The sequence below is a fragment of the Eriocheir sinensis genome, chromosome 48, assembly GCF_024679095.1.
Source record: "Eriocheir sinensis breed Jianghai 21 chromosome 48, ASM2467909v1, whole genome shotgun sequence".
NCBI lineage: Eukaryota > Metazoa > Arthropoda > Malacostraca > Decapoda > Varunidae > Eriocheir > Eriocheir sinensis.
Window position 1 is genome coordinate 6914508 of NC_066556.1, and position 22536 is coordinate 6937043.

Sequence of the window (22536 nt, forward strand, 5' to 3'; positions counted from 1 at the left end):
CCTTCCTCTGTGACATGGATATAAAACCGCTCATGCAAAACTCGATTCATCCCATTTTTGGCCTTTTGAAATAGTTGATGTGAGATGCGGAGGCCTCTAAAAGTACCAACCTGAGCAGTGGAGTGGAGTGGAAGAATTGTGGTATTTTGTGAGGATGTGGATAATGGATATAGGATAGATGAATGGGAGGAAAGAAAGGGTCTTCTCACACACATGACAGCCAACAACATAGCCAGCAACAGAGCCAACAACATAGCCAACAACATAGCCAACAACATAGCCGACTACATAGCCAACAACATAGCCAACAACATAGCCGACTACATAGCCAACAACATAGCCAGCAACATAGCCAACAACATAGCCAACAACATAGCCAACAACATAGCCAACAACATAGCCAACAACATAGCCAACTACATTGCCAACAACATAGCCAACAACATAGCCAACAACATAGCCAACAACATAGCCAACTACATTGCCAACAACATAGCCAACAACATAGCCAACAACATAGCCAACAACATAGCCAGCACCATAGCCAACAACATAGCCAACAACATAGCCAACTACATAGCCAACAACATAGCAACAACATAGCCAACAACATAGCCAACAACATAGCCAACAACATAGCCAACTACATTGCCAACAACATAGCCAACAACATAGCCAACAACATAGCCAACAACATAGGGTATTTAACAACAAAGAAAGGCCTCACTTGTTAGATAGAAAGACTTGTTAAATAGAAAGCATATATTATTTTACTGAGACATGTTAGTTGTTCGGGTTTTTATTAGGATAAGTTTAGGGTATCTGCAAACACATGATAGGTAGCAACTTGCAGCATATTTATAAAAAGAGGACTCACAACACATGATAACTGGCAATTTATAGCATACTTACAAAAGAAAGAGCTCGATGCGTTAAATAAAGCTCTTTACCGAGGAAACATATAAGAAATTCCCATACACAAATACAGTGAATGATTTCTGATTAGGTAAGGTTTAGGGTCTGAACACACGTCCCCTCACCTTCCCCTTTCTTCTCCCCTCCTCCCCACCCTCCTCTCCCTTACCCTCTCCTCCCCCTCCCTCTTTACATTCCCCTTCTTTCCCCTCTCCTTCCTCTTTCTTTTCCCTTTCTACTCCTCTCCCTTAACCTCTCTTCCTCCCCTCCCCCTTACCTTCCCCTTTCTTCTCCTTCTTCCTGCCTTCGCCTCTCCTCCTCACTCCTCTCCCTTTCTCCCTCCCCCTCCCTTTCTCTTTCCTTCTCTCTTCCTCACCACTCTCTCCCTCCCGAACCCCCATCACTGTACCCAGCAGTATAGGGAACAAACCAACAGTGAAAGACCTCGTATTAGGTAAAAAGTGTCATCAGTAAGGAAGCATATATGACCACAAATTAAGGACATCTGACAACTGTTCGGCTGAGGTAGACATGAACGGTTGTATGTTACTAAATCTGAAAATAAAAAAAAATAAAAAAAGTAAATCTCGCGTGTCCAGTTCACTTTGTCCATAACTGTGGGAGGCGTAGCGGGGGGTGGGGGTGGGGGCTGTGTGTGTGTGTGTTTGTGTGTGTGTGTGTGTGTGTGTGTGTAGCGGGCAGGGCATGGCAGTGGGCACCCGTGTGGACAAGGCACCAGCACCAGCACCTCCGCCAAGGCCGCCGCCCCGCTCCTTACTACGCCGTCCGACATGCTGACTCCACTGCCCCGCCCCCTCCTCTCCCCTCCCCTCCCCTCCCCTACCCCGTGCTCCACCTCCCTCCTCTCCCTTACCCTCTCCCTCTCAGTCTCCCCTTCCTTCCCCTCCCCTCTCCCTTTCAGCCTCCCCCTTAACTCCCCTTTCCTACTTCCCTCCCCATTCTTCTCTCCCTCTCTCAGCCTCCCCCTCAGTCTCCCCTTCCTTCCCCTCTCCTCATCCTCCCTCAGCCTCCCCCTTACCTCCCCTCTCCTCCTCCCCTCCCCACTCTCCTCTACCTTTCTTAGATGCCTTCCCACCACCTTCCCCTTACTTTCTATCCTCGCCTTCCCCTTTCTTCTCCCTCCTCCCCACCCTCCTCTCCCTTACCATCTCCTCCCCTCCCCTTTCATTTCCTTCCTTCCCTCTCCCTCATATCCCTACCTCACCTTCCCCTTTCTTCTCCCTCCTCCCCACCCTCCTCTCCCTTCCTTCCCCTCTCCCTCTCATATCCCTACCCTTCACCTTCCCTTTCTTTCTCCCTCCTCCCCACCCTCCTCTCCCTTACCCTCTCCTCCCTCCCCCCCTTACATTCCCCTTCCTTCCCCTCTCCCTCTCATAACCTACCCCTCACCTTCCCCTTTCTTTTCCATTTCTACTCCTCTCCCTTACCCTCTCTCCCTCTCCTCCCCCTTACCTTCCCCTTTCTTCCCCTTTCGTCCCCCTTACCTTCCCCTTTTTTCCCCTTTCCTCCACTCCTCTCCCTCTCTCCCTCCCCCTCACCTTCTCTTTCCTTCTCCCTTCCTCCCCACTCTCTCCCTCCCGAACCCTTATCACTCCCCATTCCCCTGTACCCTCATCCCCTCCCCCTTCCCTCCCTCCCCTCCCCTCCCCTCCCCTCCCTCCTCCTCCCCCCTCCCCTTATCACTTCTCCTCACCCCCTCCTTCCTCTACCTCCCCCACCCCCACGACCGTCACCCCCTAACCCCTGCTTCCTTCACCCCTAACCCCCCTTGCTACATATGCCTTGCTCTCTCACCTTGTACCCCGTGCCGAAATTCTTGCCCCCCCCCCCCCCCTTACCTGCCTGCCCACCTGTTTGAGCCTGTGCCTACCTTTCTCTCTCTCTCTCTCTCTCTCATCCATCGTATATAATTAACAAACTAGATAAATAAGAACCATGGGACAGTTCAGAGAGAGAGAGAGAGAGGATAAGAATGCAGTCAAATCGATTATGAGTGCATATGAAAGCAGAAACTCACAAGGGAGGAGAGAGAGAGTGACACCGGGGAGAGGAGGGGGAGGAGGAGGAGGAGGGGAAGAAAGAGACAGGAGGAGGAGAAGGTGGAGGGAAAGATAGACAGGAAGAGGTGCAGAAGGAAGGTGAATAGATAGAAAGAAGAAGGGGAGGCAGTGGGTAAGAGAGACAGACAGGAGGGGAAGAAGGAGGAGGAGGAGGAAGGGAAGAGAGAGATGGGAGGTGGAGAAGAGAGACGGGAAGAGGTGGAGTAAGGGAAGTGAATAGATAGAAAGGTGGAGAAGGGGAGGAGGAGGAGGAGGGGAAGAGAGAGATATGAGGTGGAGAAGGAGAAGGAGGAGGGGAAGAGAGACAAGAAGTGGAGAAAGAAAGGAACTAAACAGATAGAAAGGAGGTGGATAAGAGGAGGAGGAGGAGGAGGAGGTGGAGGAGGAGGGTGTTGTGTTGTGGTGGTTAAGCCGGTAGAAGAGCCGTGGTGATGATGGTGGTGACAGGGATGTGTTGAACAGGCAGAGATGGTGATGAGGTAGTGGTGGTGGTGGTGGTGGTGGGACAGTGTTTTGATTTCGGTGTTGTTGTTGTTGGTGGTGGTGGTGATGGTGGTAGGGGTTCTCATGGAAGTTCTGGTGGTGGTGAGAAGTGTGGTGGAGTGGTTATAGTGATGAGGTTGGTGTTGATGTAGTGGTGGTGGTGTTGGTTGTAAGAGGGAAGGGGGAGGGGGTTGGTAGTGGTGGTGGTGGTGGTAGTGAAGATAGTGATAGTTTTAAAAGAGGGTTGGTAGTGATGTTGGTTATAGTGGTGGTGGTGGTGGTGGTAGTGGTGGTGATGGTAGTGCTAGTTTTAAAAGAGGGGAAGGAGGGGGTTGGTAGTGATAGTGGTGGTGGTGGTGGTGGTGGTTGTGGTGGTGGTGGTGGTGGTAGTGGTGGTGATGGTAGTGCTAGTTTTAAAAGAGGGGAAGGAGGGGGTTGGTAGCGATAGTGGTAGTGGTGGTAGTGGTGGTGGTGGTGGTGGTGGTGGTTGTGGTGGTGGTGGTGGTGGTGGTCTCAGCTTTAAGCCCACTTCGTCACAGGGTGGGCCTAGAATCGCAGGCTCTCTCCCTCCCTCCTTCCCTCCTTTCCTCCCTCTGTCCCTCCCTTCCTCCTCGCCTCCCTCTCTCCTTTGTTGTCTCCTCCAGTCTTTCCTCCGTGTCTGCCGCTTTCCTAGCCTGACTTTTACTTAGTCCTCCTCCTCCTCCTCCTCCTCCTTGTCCTCTCTCATTCCTTCTTGTCTTCTCTCCTCCTCCTCCTTGTCCCCTCTTCCTCCTCCTCCTCCGTCGGCCTTTCTTCTTACTCAGACTCTCCTGCTTTATTTGCATATGTTTGTTTCTCTTATATATTTTTTTGCTGTGTTGTTTCCTCGCGTTTTTTTATTATTTTTTTTTATTGCATCGTTTCTAATTTATGTCTCGTATCGCCGCGTTCCGTCCGGGGCGATGCCGATCTTGTATTACTTCTTCGGTTAAGGTGAAGTTTATATTCGTTCATTTTCCGGCCGTTCACCCCCTCTCCTCTCTCTCTCTCTCTCTCTCTCTCTCTCTCTCTCTCTCTCTCTCTCTCTCTCTCTCTCTCTCTCGTCTTTACGTAGTCCTTTGTTCCTTTCTCCTCCTCCTCCTCCTCTTCTTCCTCTTTATCCTCAACCACCAACATTACTACCAACTCTTTCTCCTTTCTCTTATCTTCACTCTTTCTCGCATTCTTTATTTTTTTCCTCGTTAGTTTTGGTATTTTTCTCCCTTTTTTTCTTCCTCTTCTTCATCCTCAACCACCACCATCACTACGTTCCTCTTCTTTCTCCTCTTCCTCCTTTATTTCTCCTATCTTCGCTCTTTCTCCCGTTCTTTATTTTTTCCTCGTTTTTTTTCTCCCTTTCCTTCTCGTCTTCCTTCTATATTTCTTCCATCTTCGCTTTTTCTTCCTTTCTTTATTAGTATTCTCGTTAGTCTGATCTTTTCCTTCCTTTTTCCTCTATTCGTCTCTATCGTCGCGGGTAACTAGGGTCGGTGCGGTCTGTAATCTCGTGTCATTCCAGGTAACTATGCAATTTAGCGTAATCACCCATCGTCGCCTGGACACATGGGACAGGTGAAGGCGAGCTGGGTGACGTAGGTAGTCTTCCGTCTCTCGCTCGGTTTTATAAAATCACTTGTTATCTTTTTTGGTTTTATTTTCATTACTGTTGTTTTTGGTCCTGTTTTTTTTTTTCTTGTTCGTGTTCTTGCATTTCTTCTTCTTCATCTTCTTCTTCTTAGTGTTAGTATTAGTATTATGAGTATTTTTTTTTTTTACAGTAAACAGCTCAAGGGCAAAAACAAAGGAAAAACTACAAAAAAAGAGCCTTCTACTACTACTACTACTACCACCACCACCACCACCATTACTACCACCATTAATACCACAGCTGTCATTCTTTTTTATTTTATTTTCATTATTTTTATTATTACGAGCATCTTTAATCACCCTTCCCCCCCAAAAAAAAAAAAAATCCTGTCTGACACTGCCTGACCTCACCTGAACTCGTTAATTAAAAGGTGAACGTGCCATGGTTTTGCAGAATTGACGTGGGAGGGGGAAGGGGGGAGAGGTGGTTGTATGGGAGAGGTCAGTGTGCAAGCCAGACGCTCTTTATTGATCATGCGGAGGTCAAGGGGTCAGGGGTCAGGGCACGTGATCGGGGGAGGGGTGAAGGGACGGGGGAGCTGCGTTAGACCTGCACTAGTTATTGATTTTGGCAGTAACGAGGGCCCGGCGGCATGGCGGGGGAGGAGTGTGAAGAGGAGGAGGAGGAGGAGGAGGAGTGGGACGAGGAGGACGAGGACAACGACGTGGAGGAAAGGCTGACACACACACACACACACACACACACACACACACACACACACACACACACGGAGATAAAACGAGACAGACACACAAAGAGAAAGACAGACAGACATACAGAGAGAGAGAGAGAGAGAGAGAGAGAGAGAGAGAGAGAGAGAGAGAGAGAGAGAAATTAAAAAGAAAAAGTTAAACAGAAATGGAAAAGTTGAAGAGAAAAGTTGTGAAATAATAGGGAGGGAAATGGGAACGGATGCCGGTGGTTAATGAGAGAGAGAGAGAGAGAGAGAGAGAGAGAGAGAGAGAGACAGACAGACAGACAGACAGACAGACAGACAGACAGACAGAGAGAGAGAGAGAGAGAGAGAGAGAGAGAGAGAGAGAGAGAGATCGGCGTGTCTGAGCTGTGTCTGCTGGCTGGAGTGTGTTCGTGCGTGCGTGCGTGGCTGGGTCAGGGCGGTTGGTGACGTAAGCAGGAGAGAGAGAGAGAGAGAGAGAGAGAGAGAGAGAGAGAGCGCTCCTGAGTCACAAGCAGCTGTGGTGTGGTCTGCTATTGCACGCCGCCGCCGCCGTCACAACCACCACCACCACTTCCATTCTCTCTCTCTCTCTCTCTCTCTCTCTCTCTAACCTTTATTAAGTAATGCCGAAAGTCGAGTCTACGCTTCTTTCATGACTGTTTCCTGTGTGTGTGTGTGTGTGTGTGTGTGTGTGTGTGTGTGTGTGGATACAAAGGGTGCACGTCACGCCCCCGCACCGTCGTTACGTAACCCGTCGGCGAGTTTTCCCTTGTTTCCCGACGGCGGCGGTGGCGGCGGCTGGACCCTCCGTCTGGCTGCTCGGCGGAGGAGGAGTAGGAGGAGGGGGGGGGGGTAGGAGGAGGAGGAGGCAACGTGACATTTCTTCACTTTTAAACACTTACATTGATTTTCCTGTCTGCCAAACTCATACGCTCACGCTCCGGCTGCCTGTCTGTCCAGTCGGTGTGTGTGTGTGTGTGTGTGTGTGGTGACTGGTGAGTGAGTTTGTTTAGCCGTCTCCAGCACACACACACACACACACACATCTTTGAGGCGGGCGTGACCAAGCAGGTGTGTGTGTGTGTGTGTGTGAGAGAGAGAGAGAGAGAGAGAGAGAGAGAGAGAGAGAGAGAGAGAGAGAGAGAGAGAGAGAGAGAGAGAGAGAGACAGACAGACAGACAGACAGACAGACAGACAGACAGACAGACAGACAGACAGACAGACAGACAGACAGACAGACAGACAGACAGACAGAGAGAGAGAGAGAGAGAGAGAGAGAGAGAGAGAGAGAGAGAGAGAGAGAGAGAGAGTTTGGGTGCATGGATGGTTGAGTGAAGCAGAGGTTTGGGTTAAATTAGGTTGACTTTGGTAGTTTTGTTTGGCAGGATTGGGTTGGGTTAGCCTAGGACTGGGTGGATTTTGTTTAGTCGGGTTGGTTTGGGTTAAGTTGGGAATGTAGACGGCAATGGAAAGGGAGGAGGAGGAGATGGAGTCAGGATGGATAAGCGGTGGAAGGGAAGGGAATGGAAAGGAGAGAGGGAGGGAGGGAAATGTACCGCTGCGTGGATAGCTGGCGCCCCTAACCTGTCTTGCCGCCGCTCGAGTGGTTCAGATTTGCACAGAAGACACACAGACACACACCTCCCTATCCCCCACCCCCCCACGCCATCAAGGACGCCACGTACCTTCCTATCCCCTCATCCAAAGCCACGACCAATCTCCCTGTTCTTGCCGTCCTCCTCCAGTGCTCCGTTGAGGGTTGTGCACTAGCATGGCTTTCTTTTGGGGCGATGATGTAATGGTGTTGCACTGTCTGGTGGTGGTGGTGGGTGGTTGCCGTGATGGTAGTGTTGTTGCTGGTGGTGGTGCTGGGTGGAGATAATAAGTACGATTGTATTACGTAAGATTACATAACTACTAAAGCTTCCATATGTAGGAGTATATAATGATAATCGTGGGTTTTGTTCTGACGTTTACTTCCTTTCCCGTTACGTAATCGTTGCCTCTTTCTCCTCCTCTGTGTGTGTGTGTGTTGCTAAGCTTCCTCCTCCTCCTCCTTCCTCCTCCTCTCTGTCTGGCTCCCACGGCACGGGTCCTCCCTCGCCCAACCTTTCTTTCCCCTTCTGCTAAACTCGACGCATCGGCGGCTTCGTCCCGTTTGTAATGTATCCGTGTGACCTTGAGGGACCGAGTGTCGTCTTCGTGGAGGCTCAATCGCTGTGGTGACGACGCTCTCTCTCTCTCTCTCTCTCTCTCTCTCTCTCTCTCCTTCCCATTGTTTTTGCGTCCGCCATGATTCGCGGCTCCACACTGATGACTGCTTGCTTTTCGCTCCCGAGTCAGCTGTAATAGATATGGCGTGACACACACACACACACACACACACACACACACACACACACACACAGAGGGAGGGGGGGGGGGGCATGCTATAATTACATGGTGAAAAATGTGACTTGTTGATTTTCCATTTTTTTTTCCATTTTCATTTGACTCAAAATCCGTGCCCTATGTATAAAATTCTTTTAAATATATACCTAGAAAAGGTACAGATATTTATTTTTTTAATATATGGATTATTTATAGCAGCAGTAAACATGTCCGCCTGTCTTCCATTTCAGGCTGCTGGGAAACACAGAGTGACTGCAATACACCGACGTGCGTGGGAGACCCCAAGGGCTACGACAACTACTATTGCTGCTGCAAGGGAAATATGTGCAATCTGGAGGTGGAGGTGCCCGAGGACAAGGAGCTGCCCACCCCTGTCCCCGACACAGGTACGCCCCACGCATGGAGGCTCAAACACCTTGACTTCCTGCACCAACAACCAGAAACCTAGATTTTGTGATGTGTATTACCCAAGAGCTTTGTTATTTTTTAATGACTATAATCTAAACTTGATTCAAAATTATAGAACTTCCAGGAAATATTTCGTCACCCTCATATAATAATCGCCTCGGTCATTTTTCAGCGATTTCAAGGTTTTTGTTTACATCAATTTTTCAACATGTGACGCCCATTTTTGTTCATTTGCCTTTGTTATTCAGGGTTTGAGTGTTCTGGAATTGGTCTTTTCACTTCTGCCTAAATCTTAAGCCAAATGAGATAATAACAGTTCTTTTCTTATTTCCTGAAAAGTAGAAATTAATGACTTAGGTGGTTTGTTTACAAAGGTGACGATTTGGTCTTGAAGTACTAACAGCAGATTTATAATTCCAGATGATAAGAATGGAGAGTCCCCCGAGAAGTCTTACGTATGGCTGTGGTCGTTACTTATAGTGGCCTTCGTGTTTGTGGTAACATGCGCCGTGCTGGGCACCCGCCACTGGAGGAAAGCCAGTCCACCCCTCGAAGCCCTGCCCCCCGAGGAGCACCCAGCCTCCCCCTGCATAGACCTGGACTCCGTTAAGATCCTTGAAACAATAGGTAATGGATAGCAATTTATTTATTTATTATTATTTTTTTTTTTTTAATGAGTATCAACATTGGGGGATATAAATCGAGAATGCTGTAGAGCAGGAGAAAAGCGAGTGTACTGTGATATGTCAAGAGGATACAACATAAAGTGATGCTGAAATGTACCAGTAAAATATGTGGGTTTATAGGATGCAAATCAACATTGTTTTAAAACTGATGTACCAGCAGGTAATGTAAATAATTTCAAAGTCAGATCTTTATGATTTACCAAGTTGATATATTTTTTTCTACACTGATGTCACAATGTCACTAACATGATGTACACTTTTCCCCAGGTCAAGGTCGCTTTGGCACCGCATACAGAGCCATAGTGGACGATGAAGAGGTGGCAGTAAAAATGTTTCCACAGCACCATAAGTCTTCATATATTAATGAGAAGTATATATATTCCCTTCCTCTTATGGAACATTCCAACCTTCTGTCTTATCTTGGTAAGTTGTGGATGGTAACCAAAGTCTCTTGTGTCAATATGTACTTCAGTTTGGCTTTAAGCACAATCATTCTTTGTAGATGTTTAGAGATCATATTCTGTGCTGCTAAATTGATTACTATTAAGAAAACTAGCTGCAAGGACCAAATGATTTTGAATATTGGCCATTAATAAAAAAAAGAGAAAAGTAGTCATAAAAAGAAGACAGGTTTTTAAGGTTTTCCTGGCCAGACCAGTGTTAGTACAGCAGGACATTGCTTCAACACAAGATAGGCCCCAAAGAAACTCATACTAAATCTATCACATTCAAAGTCAAAGTGTTTTCTATGAGCCATGTACATTGTGTGTATGTACTTGAGGGATGACAGAAACACACAAGTCTCTTAAGCAGGTTCTATTCTAGTGAAAATGAGTTGAGGCAGTTACGGGTGCATGTAGAGCACCTTGACAGAGTGGAGGGACGTGCCTAACTGACTCAGTTGCCTCTGGGTACAGGGCTCCCAGATGGCGCCTGCTAGCTAACTAAACTACCCGCTGAGTGTTATCATTGCTCTCACCAGTCAGGGGCTGTGGGAACTTCTGTCTCCTGCTACCTAACACAACCAGTGAGCTGTCCCACTGCTTTCGCTCTCAGTCAGTCAGGTGCCAGGGGGGAGTCTGTCAAGGAAAGGCTGATGCGGCCAGTTAGGGGCTACAGGGCTCTTGCCCTCAGCCAGACAGGGCCAGGATTGTCACATGGAAGAGTTTGTGTCCCCACTCTGCTTTATTTGAAATAATTTACTAGTGGTGAAGAACCAGAGATTATTTGTCTGTTTAATGAAATAACTGACTACTTTGCAGGAAGTGGTGAGCGTGTAGGACAAGATGGCAATATTTACTATGGGCTGGTGCTCTCCTACTGCCCTAAAGGTCGCTTAAGCACCTACCTCTTAGAGAACACCCTCAACTGGTCAACATTCTGCAACATTGTGTTAAGTGCCACAAGAGGCCTTGCACATTTACATTCAGAAATTAGAAGAGGAGGTAAGTTTAGGACTTCCATGGATACCTTTTTTTCTTTATGAGTATGTAGTATGTTTTTTATGTATGTATGTCTGCTTGTTTAAGTACATGTGTCTGTGTGCACATGTTCACACAGGAATTTGTGCTGCAGAAATAATAATACTATTCTAATTAGTATATTATCTCAAATTTTGTTTTTGATGTTTAGTCATATGTGTCAAGTGGGTAACTTAAGGCTGTCCCTTTTGAGTTGTTGAGGAGCAAACTCTTTCCAGATGTTGTGAAGCCATGCATCAGCCACAGGGACTTCAACACCCGCAACCTGCTGCTGGCCGGGAACATGCGCTGCGTGGTGTCTGACTTGGGCTTTGCCATCCACACCCAAGGCTCCAGGTACTACATCAACGGGGAGGAGCAGCACGCTGAGACATCATCGCTAACTGATGTGAGTGGCCTAAGTGTCAAAGAAATTAATTCAGTTTTGCTACAGTCTACACCTAGATGAAAGATGTTGTCATTCCATAACTCCCAGTCCCAGCTAATGTAAACAGCTAATATTATTACTTTTTAGAATGGATAAGGAGTATTATTCAGCAAGTTATTATGTTCTGTTATGTTATTACATTAGATAAGGCTTTGAGTGTTATATGTGCATATCTCTAGGAATAATGCTCATCCCTCCTTTCAGGTTGGAACGCTAAGATACATGGCTCCTGAAGTTCTTGAAGGTGCAGTAAACCTGAGGGACTGTGAGGCAGCGCTGAAGCAGATCGACATCTATGCGCTGGGCCTGGTGCTGTGGGAGTGTGCCGCCCGCTGCCACGACCTCTACCAGGGTCTGCAGACACCGCCCTACATGCTTCCCTTCCAGGCAGAGATTGGTGAGTGGTGTTGCATTGCTCTCTGATTATCTGAAGTGAAGTGAGTATGTGAATGTGTTATGTGTATATGAAATGCATTGTTAGTAAAGTAGTATATATATTTTTGCTCCTACTGGAGAGATGTGTAAGTTTGAGTATATTCTCAATACACACAAGGATATCCATAATTCTCTTAACTTGATACATTTTTCAACCATATTTAAATCAACTACATATTTCTTCTACTCATCCACTACCCAACTGTGAACCAGTTTTTACTTTCCTTCCTGAACTTGAATTTATCCAATTTTTACCCGTTAGTACGTGTCCTAACATCTTTTTCAGTGTTAGTAGTTTATATAAATGAACTTGATAACAATTTTTTAAAGTTAACTATCGTATGGGTGATGAACATGATCCCTTAACCTGTGAAACAATTTGACAAGGCAAAGTAAATATTGGGTGATATAAACCTTCACAGTTGCTAAAGTAGAGGTTGATGGCATCGTAATGATCAAGTAGCCTTTACATCAGAAACCTGCCAAGGCTGGAGGCCAGTTTCCAAAGTCTAGTCTGGCTGTTGTGGCGGACAATAGCGGCAGCCCAACACAGGACATGGAGTCTCGGTGTTCATAGGTGTGGGTGGTTGGTTACTGGCAGGGGAGTAACCGATCCTACTCAGGCTGGAAGCTTTATTTCTCATGGGGGTTCAAGAGGGGCAAAGCTTTCCTATATGATGTCAGGTTAGGTTATGTTTATATGTAGCAATCTAAGCTAATACTCCCCAGACAGACAGACAGACAGTTGCACCTCCGAATGTTGAGCCTTCTTGCAGGACCACCATTCTAACCAGGCAAGATTGGAAATATGCAGTCTGAAAACAAAATGAGACTCCGTTTAGTTATGTTTCAGCTGACTGTATTTACCAGGTTGGCTGTTGTAAACACGGCAAGGCTTGGTCTGCCTTTAGGAAAATGTAAAATTATGGTGTGATACTTTTAAAGAGTAGGAGCTTTTTGATGAGACTCGCAGTAGACTAGACGTGGTGAGGCGTCAAGTTAGTTGGTCTGTTACTAGATCCTATAAAACTTTTCCTTATCTTTCAGTGTGTGCTCCTGTGGTTAGATTTTCATTTCTGTGCACATTTGATAACCAACATCTTGCTCATTGGGCAGGAATATGATATTTCTGATTTATCCCTTTTTAATATCTGTATAAGATTTGCCTCTATCTGTATAACATTTGCCTTTTCCATATTTTCAGTACTACTTCCGTGTCAAGACATTTCCCATATAACTAATGTGTGCTTCCTTGTTACCCCAATTTTCAACCTGCTTCAGACCAAAAATAGCAAATGAACGAACACCTGTATTCTACCATCCACCCCAAACATCTGTCCAGTACTTATAGCCCGGTTGCTTTCCAGGTCTTCACCCCACCTTTGAGCAAGTCCAAGTCCTGGTGGTACGCAACAAAGCCCGGCCCTTGTTCCCCTCTGTCTGGAAAGACACCAACCCGGCAATACGCTTACTCAAGGAGACCATCGAGGACTGCTGGGACTACGATGCTGAGGCGAGGCTGTCGGCCATGTGCGTGGAGGGTCGGCTGGCAGAGCTGCCGGCACTCTGGGACAGATATAAATGTAGGTCTTCCTGTGCACTGTGTGTGGGGGGGACAGAAATACAGGGAAAATTAATATTCAAAGTTTATCTGTCAGCTGGTTGTAGATGGCTCTTTCTATTCTAATATTTTTGTTGTTGTAACTAATGCATGCCCCTCAAAAGTAGTGCCTTGATATATGAGGCGTCTAGAGCTCGAGGGCCGAGCACACCAACATGGGGGATTTTGAGTTTTCGCCTGTTTCCGCTAGATGGAAGCACTGTGCAACCCTCTGTGAATGTGAAAATGGAAAATCGGTCTCTATGGCCCAGTAGAAAGGTGGTGAGGGTAGCGTGTCTTTGCCTGTCTACGATGCAGTGTATGAAGTCGGCTGTATCAGGCCTCTAAGGGCAAAGAGCACTAGTAAACTTCATAAAACACCTAGATATGGAAATTTTGTTTTGAAATTTAAACTGGCTGTTAGTTACATCATGTTCTCTTAATTTTCTCAGTTTGGATTAAATGCATTAATAAAAAAACACCCATAACCCATTAACACAATTTCACACAAACACTGATTCCATCAAATTTGTCTAGCTGAAAACTTTCTATTGATGTATGGTGATATCGCTATGTGTGTTTTTCATTATGTTTTTGCTATGCTTGACTTTGAAGGCCTGTAGCTCAGAACAAGGTAATTGGCTTGTTCGCCCCTTGAGCACTAGATGCGTCATATGAACTGCTTGGTTCATGCTGCCCCCAGTGTTCATCTTGACTGAAGTCTCTGGAGTTAGGGTATGAAGAACAATAGATAAAGTATTGCGTAAGTTTTTCATGAGTAAATGGAAGGTATGGTGCAGTGATGATTAATTTCAATGTCTGATGACGCATTGAATGGGGCTTGATTTTGCATCATCACTCATCACGTTTTCTTGTTTTTACCATATTTTGTTATGTGTCAAGTTGAATAAGGCACCATTTGAATTACTGATGTCAATGTTTCACTCACAGCAAGCTTGGGTATGAGTGGAGTGAGTCCCACCATGAACCCAATGTCCAACCTGCCCCTGAGTCAGCGCGCCGGCGAGATGTTCAACGGCGGCAAGATCATCAGCAACGCCATCACGCCACGGGAGAAGGAGTCCAGCGTGTCCGAGGCCACCGTGGAGACAACCATCACCGGCTCGCCCTCAGAGCCCCCCATTGACATCTCCATGGGTAAGAGAGGCACATTTTATAACACTGAGCTCTTAATTCAGAACTTGTGTGTTGACGGAGTGGCTTGTAAAATGTTCATACGCCAAACAGGATTTTGGTAATTGTTCATATGCTTTGGAGACAGTATTTTGGCAAAGTTAGTTATTTATATGGCAAATTATTGAGAGCTTGGTGTTTTGTCATTGTTGGTATGATCCTGCAGCAAAAATTAGATTCATCAGAAAAATTAAATAGAGAATAAGAGCTGGTGCACTTATAATTTGCTCTAGTAATAAAACACTTCAAGACCCCAGCAAGTGGCAGAGTAAAAATATGGAGGCAGCACGAGAGCTTCCACCTCCAGATAAAGAATTCCAGCTTCAGAAACGAGTATCAATCCTCACTTACTGTATTGATTATGAGTAAGGTCCTAAGATAAACAATTTCATTATTGGTTTTTCTTTCTTCATTTTCAGCCAAAAATCATCTGATTGGGACCCTGCAGCCTCTGATCCCCCCCCTCCAGCCCCACCAGGGCCGCAACCCCTGCATGGAGCGCAACTTGATTAGAGAAATGCCTCAAGAAATTAGTGTTTCTGGCAATATTCTTATAGATCATCTCAAGTCCAATGACATAAATTCTATAAATACCATAAATGCTGCTAATCTTATAGATGTTCAGCATGCCATAGAGTCCCATGGACTTACTAATGAACAGTTGATGCCCTTATTGAACGGACACTCCAACACTGCCAATGTTGTGTCACAGCCACGTCCAACCCTGCCTCCCCCCACCCTGGTCCCGCCAATACCTTACTTACAGAATGAAGTCCACTCCATTGACAATCAGCCAAAGCGAAATAACACAGTAATGCAAGAAGAGAACCTTGATAACCGCAAGGCCTTGAAGGGGAGCTCCTGGAAGAGATGGCGCAGCGCTTGGGAGGACCGACTGAAGTCCCTCATCCCTCGCCGCCGCCACCACAACGCGGAGGACGAAGAGCGCCAGGAGATCCTCATCACCCCCACCAGCAGCAGCCTCTCAGAGCCACCCACGCCCCTGCCAGCAACACAATCAGTAGCTATAACATCCTCCCATCTCCCACTCCAGACCGAGGTGCTCCTCACCAATGGAGGCCCCCACACTGTGATCTCCCCGAACCATGCACTTAACTCTCAGCAATCTGGACTCCCCAACTACACTTCAGAGACTGAGATTGGGATTGCAAAGTTGCATCTTCAGAATGGATTTGCACCCATCATTAGGTCAAGACAAGGATCAAAGGATAGTGGACTTAACAAATCCAGTGAGAATAGTGTAAGTTTTGTTGATAGTGATAATTCCTGTGAGAAGTTAAAGAGACCAACGACGCTTATCCTCCCAGACAGGTCACAGAAAAGTTCCGTAAATAAGGCTGTTGAGCAAGAAACAAATCCTCTAGTAGAGCATGACGATCAGGACATGGAAAGTAGAGTGACAGATTCTGCTCCCGAGGTGGAAGAATCCCCGCCCCTCAGGAAAGCCAAGCATCGCGTGAAGACTCCCCGAAGACCCATGAACCCTCGTCTTTCACTGTATGATGACCGCATCATGGGCTGCAACGAGGGAGAGAGGAGTGCGGCGTCTAAGGCTGTGCGTCACCTTGATGACGGCCTCTCCCACTCCCTTCCCCTTCACATCAACGCTTTAGGAGGACAACAGCAGCAGCCTTTCCTCACCAGTAGTGTAGTTGTTTCATCAGCATCTTCTCAGAACAACAGTGCAACTTCCCTGAGATGCTCCAAAGTAGCTAGTACAGTCAGCAGTAGCAGCAGCGGCAGCGGCAGCAGAGCTAGTAGTCGGGAGGGTATTCACGGCTTGCTTGGGCAGGAGCTGACCTTCTCATGCACTCAACCAAATCCTCAAACAATCGGGGTTCTGTGAATATGATAAACGGAATTGTAATATTAAGAGAAATGTGCTCCTGAAGGAGATCTCAACTTATAGATGGGCTTTCTACAAAGCTGGAGTGTTAAGTTTTCTGATATAGTATGTCAGAAATTTGGTGATATATATATTCTCACAGGCATTGTCCCTGTAGAGATAATGTGATTACACTAAATATTCCAAATGAAGTGGACACTGTATTATGCTGCCAATGTATGAAATTGAAAAAATATCTCATTTTATGTTTTGAGCCTTTTTCAAGATATTTTTGTTCATCATGTATTATATGTTAGCAGCTTGTCACTCAATATTTCTTAAAGGTTCCATGAGCCACCTCTTTGTACTTTTAATGTTACTTTCACAGTCTCCAAGGAAGCAGTGTTGCCATCCAGTTTGTTAGTGAGACTATTCTTATGCAATATAATTTAAATTTTTGGTTTGTGGAAATTCACACATAAGATCAATAATATTTGACTATTGTAAGCATATGTGTTTTCAGAGTCTAATGCTTGGAGGGTGTAACCATTCTAGTCTCTGCTGAATTATATTTCCATCAGCCGGGGAGGTACAGGGACCACTCAGTCAGAGCAGCGCAGCGCTAGGCCAGCAGGATGCAACATTTTATAATCAGTATTAAGAGTCTTGTAATTTGGTTAATTTATGTTGTTACTGTGTATATTGGATATTGATGCAGATTTGAAGAGTAGATTTTATTGGTTAATATATGTTCAATTATCCTTTAACAATGTGAAGCAACCCCCCCCCCCCCCTCTTTTTTTTTTTTTTTTTTTTTGCTGGATTGAATTCTGTTAAATGAGATAAAGTGCAATTTTTAATTATTTCCTATTTTTATGGTAGTGCTAATATGAACGAACACCAGGGATGCCATTTGTGTATTATATGTTGCAGAAGCATTTTTTTATATTATTTATAGCATAAGTACTGCAAACAGAGGTTTATTGTGATATACTGAATGAAGATATAGGAGGATAGGTCTACATTAGATCAGGTGACAACACAGAAGGCTCACCGAGGGGAATGCAAGGGTGATGTAATTTGTACAATAATGAAATTTCCACAGGTAACTGGTAACCAATGTTTGAGGTACAGGAACGACTACTTGTGTTATGCACGGTGAAGGGAAAAGTGGAGGATGCTGTGTTAGGACTGCGTGTAACCAATGCGGCTTTGGAATGAGCATCTGTCAAACTACACCTTGTGAATGTCTAGCTTTTGTTTTGCTTTTTGTTTAGTGGTAAATGTAAACATTGCTGGAAAATTAAACCTGGTCAAACAAGAAAAATATCCTTGTAAAAGTAGTCACTTCTGTTTACAAGAAAATATTCAGTCATCATTTACAATAATATTAAAAATTTCTGAAAGAAACTGCAAGAAAAAAAATCAACAAATTCTTAAATCTCACTGATGATTGAATCCCATATTTATTCATGGTTGAGGTGAAGGCGGCCCAAGTTTCACCGTAACAACTGGAATGGCAGCACGTCACTTGTTTTAGTTTGTTGGTTAATCACCACAAGAGTATTTGAACATCCCAGCTGCCAGGACGTCTGTGGTAGAAGGCTGGAGCAAATGGGATTTATTTTCCCTAATTTTTACATGCTGTGGAATTAATCTTATTGCCACAATTTCTTTTCCTCTTAGAGAGAGAGTGCTTGCCTATGAAGTGTTCAGTATTTCTTTAAGTGTTAATGTGCCTAGTTGCCTTGCTAGTATAGGTTTTACCTCATTACTGTGCAGTGTTACATGGTAATTGTTAATGTTACATTCAGGAGTTGTAAAGGTTTTATGGTGTAATTATGTAATTCCAGTTGTTGCCCTGTAAGACCACAGATTACAAAAGTGAAACATCTGAGCAAAACCAATGAACTGCAAACCCAAGGGGTGACAATTTGAAATTGGTTACTGAACAGTTCTCTTAAAATCATTTCCACTTGATTTAACAAAGAGGGACAGAGAACTGAAATGCCCATTAATGCTGCAAGCTGTTCAACCCAAATGTTGTAGCAATTGATTGAAAAGCTGCGGTGAGGGTAACTTTTAACATATTATGAAACATTGCGCTTCATGCATCAAAAAAAGAGCCCAGGTCAGGTTAGTTAATGAAAAAAGTCTATCACTAAAAATTTTGCATTATAAATAGCATAAAGGTTCCATCTAACTTCCCTAATTAGAAATGCATAATTTCTAAATCAGATGCTACTGAGCTGAAGCTTCGTTTAGTGTGATGTTTAAGCTTGGCAGCGACGTAGACGGTGGTTGCCTGAAGCTGCCTCTCTGGGCACCCAAGCCCCAGGTGACCTAAAGGTACTTACCTTGATAACAAGTGAAACATAAGGTTACCTTGATAAATGAACTGTCCAATGCAAGTGTTCAAAAGTTTGATGAAGAGAGAATATCAATCTCTAAGCTGACATATTTATAGCCATTTTTATATCTTAAAATTATCTTAAACAGAATGCAGAGAATATGGAGGAAGAGCTTTATACTGAGTGTTCCCTTGACATAACATTTGTCTTTTCTTTGAACTTGCACTACAGACAATCTTTTTTGGAACCAAGTAGCTGAAGTTTTCCAACATTGTATACACTACACTTATGTTTCTGTGATAGTTTGAAATGTATTGAAATATTCTGCAAGTGACAAATTGGCAGCATCTCTTGTGTGTGTGTGTGTGTGTGCCAGACACACAAGGTCAGTGTCACTTTACAAAGTTTTGAAGAAAAAGTAAACATTTTATTACCATATGGTTTTTAGCTTGATGTGTATCATATATAATTGCTTTCGTTTCACATTTTCTTTTCTTTATAGTATGTCCAGTTTACAAAGCAGAGAGGCATATGCATGAAATTCCTAAAAGATCTCACTTACTAATCATATCCCTATTTTCTAAGTGTTGAGCGCTGGCAGCAGGGACGTTATCTGCTGGGAAACTGCGGTTTTCTTGGGAGGGAAATATTTGTTCTCATACAAGGCTAAAGTGTTTTGAGTAGGTGGGTTTTTACTCAAATTATTAAGTATAAGATGAAAAGCTGGAGAAGCCAAAATAAGGAGATAGTGTGTATCAAATAGGCATATATTTGTATATATATGTTGCAATGCTTGAAAATAATCTATGTATTGAATTTGTGTGATAACCACCTAATGGTGCCATAGTATGAATGTGGGCAGTAAATTATGAATGGGATGAAGGGATGGGCTTCCATGAGCAACTAAGACTGACTGACTGAAGATTGCAAGCTCTGAGACGGTAGTGTTACTGCATATACTGCTAAAATCATGTATTCAGATATTTTTATTTCAATAAATAACAGAGCATGATAATAAATACATACATCTTTGTTTATTAACAAATTCCCTTTTTTTTTGTGTCTGAAAGACCAGTCGTCAACAGTTTGAGAGGAAGGAAGGAGGGTTGACCCAGTCACAGAGTCTCCCCAGGGTGGGGAGCACCTCCAGTAGTCACACTCACTGAAGTCAAAGATGGCAACCATCATACTTTTTCATTGTGGCTTGAAGGCTCTATATTAAATATTTTTTGTTAAGTATATTTATTTTACTGTTAAGTTAAAAAAATTGTTGCTTCCGGCAATGGACGTACTAAAAGTTACAAACAATCCACTCCCTGGTAATGTAGCTCTTGCTTGCTTGTGACCCTGAACCCTGCACACCACGTGGTATGGACAAAACTCTGGATGCTTTGAGTTCTTGATATCACACATTTTTATTGGCATGACATAGACTCTGTATTATACGTATAGAAGCTGCTTGAAGAAGCAAATGAGTTTTCTGCAGCAATTCGATGTGACTGATTCCTACGAAACACTCTTTTTGAAGTTCTGAATCAAGGTGCGAGAAAGTGGTATTTTCCATAAAGGGTTTTCAATGACATAGGAATTTTTATGTGCATGTGCTCAGCTGGAATTAACACAAAAGTTTTTTCTTAATTCATTAAAAATTAAATGTGGCTGATAATTTGAGTTGTAATTTTCTATTCTTTAACAGAGCATTCATGTGAAGGTATTCTTGGTCACCCAAAACATCCCAGATAACACAGTTTGCATTGATTGACTTAACCCCAGCAGCCAAAGAGTACTATAGGGTTCATATTTAGTCATATTAATTTTAAATAATACTTCCTTTCATAAAATTAGTAGTTGGAATTTCATTTGGAATCCTTGTACACAGTCATGAACTGAACTGCATATTTTATGTTTTGACAGTTTGGCAATTTCATGCATTGATTTTTTCTCCATGTTGTACCGATAGTATGTTCTTAAGTTTGTCATTGTAGATAACTGCGTGAATACTGAATTAGGTCTGCCTCCTTTTTTTTTTGGATGGAGAGCATCATGTATAAAGTTATCCATTTCAGCATATGTTAAGGGTTCTGTTGCTGTATATCCAGTCCATGTGGCTTATTTACTTTGTGTAGGATCACAAAGCTGCAGCGTATGTACTGTGATCTTACCACTTGTTTGTTTCTTTTGGTGCATGGAGCTGTTCGCTGGGTGTGGATGTGATATTCTGACTCCCAGACACCCGTCGTAGACTCCTTGAACTCATCCCCATGTAATAGGGTCAGCATACTGTAGACTGTACACTGTTAAGTGCAGAGTTTGATATTTAAACATGTACCACTTAGACCATGTTTGTTGGCCCTTCCTAGAGGAGTCAATGGCTGTGCCCACAATAGTAACACTAGTGTGTGAAACTTAGTAACCTACATCATATGTTAACAATAAAGCCATGTTTATTTTGAACTAATCCAAACAAGTATCCCAGTGCTTTGTCTAAATTCATTGAGGCTACATGTGTTTGATTCACAGTGTAGTTCCAGCAGTCAGCTGGACCAAGACTTGAGGAAACTATGCAAATGTCAGTGTGGACATTAAGGAATCATAGCAGTGTCACATGTACTCTGGGGTGAAGCATGTTACTTGTAACTGGGAATAGAAGTCCGCTTTGTAGTATTGTTCATGTATACTCCTCTTACCTTCCTTCACCACTCTGTGCTGAAGGCATCAGGGCTGTGATGGCCTCTTGGCCTACAGACTTGTTAATGTTTCTTTTGATTTGTCTTGTATCAGTTACCTTGTAACTTGATAATAGAGACTGCTAAGTTACACACACACACACACACACACACACACACACACACACACACACACACACACACATCACTTGCAATGTAACCCTTGATACAGGTGGATGATATTGCATCAGTTAAATAGGTTAAGCTTAGAGAAGAAAAGGAGAAAATTAATTCCATAATGAAAACAATACTCTTATGTTATTAATTTTGTAACTTTAGTGTAAAGGCTTTCATTTTTTTTTTTTTTCTCAAAATGGGCAGTCTAATTTATTGCTTGGGCAAATCTCGCAGCTTACTGCACCTCACCAGCACTCGTCTGCCTCGTCGCTTTTATGTGGAATAACCATCGTTTCCAAGTGTTTGGCAATTCAGTTACAGGGACTAGATCAAACATTGCTCTGAAATAGTCTGCCTGTTACATGAAGGTTTAGTTTTGGCATATATATAATATGTCTGTATTTACCATATTTAGCATATTAAGCAAATCTACCTGTCCAACATCAGTGCTATAATGGCCTGTACATTGTAGCAACTTGTCCAGAACACAGTTACTGAAGGCAACAGAAGGTGTGAGCACAATGTATCTGGAGGCACGCATCATGTCAGTGGAAGCAAGGCATTTGCCAATGTCCTCGGAGGTATGACTTATGCACAACTCAAAAGCTTGAGTCATCAGTGTTGGCAAAACCTTCCGCTGGTAATTCCTCGGTGTTTCATTACTATTGGCCTTGCTCGCTTATTTTCCAGCCTATGTAAAAGAATATTGAATAAATGAGACGAACTGCAGCCGCCTCTTTCTGTGACACATGATCTTGCCATACCTGCACCAGCACCCCCGAGCACCCTTAGTTAAGTAGTAGCCCAGACCCACGTGCTGTCCACCGGTACGATCTTCAACACAGTGAAAAAGGTTTAAGTAGTACACAGAGATGAGAAAGAGTACTATTTTGCCTTAGGAATGTGCTACTATTCTACTTTTCATTTTTTTTTCTTTTCTTTTTCTGTTTTGATTATCAGGTATAAAATGAGACAGGTAAACGTCACACATATACATCGTTGCAACTTACTAGAAGCTCTACAGGTGGCACTAATTTTACAACATTATTT

At 44.1% G+C, this 22536-nt stretch overlaps 1 protein-coding gene across 1 annotated transcript in view; it reads left to right on the plus strand.

Moving 5' to 3' along the window:
• Positions 1-22215, plus strand: part of LOC126981523 (bone morphogenetic protein receptor type-2-like) — a 92174-nt gene extending 69959 nt beyond the window's left edge. The window contains exons 3-11 of the mRNA XM_050832712.1: positions 8446-8601; positions 9044-9250; positions 9577-9732; positions 10572-10754; positions 11009-11178; positions 11422-11614; positions 13020-13235; positions 14204-14410; positions 14866-22215. Coding sequence (XP_050688669.1) covers positions 8446-8601; positions 9044-9250; positions 9577-9732; positions 10572-10754; positions 11009-11178; positions 11422-11614; positions 13020-13235; positions 14204-14410; positions 14866-16313 — 2936 coding nt within the window. The 3' untranslated portion in view covers positions 16314-22215. The remainder of the gene's footprint in view (positions 1-8445; positions 8602-9043; positions 9251-9576; positions 9733-10571; positions 10755-11008; positions 11179-11421; positions 11615-13019; positions 13236-14203; positions 14411-14865) is intronic.
• The last annotated feature ends 321 nt before the right edge of the window (positions 22216-22536 follow it).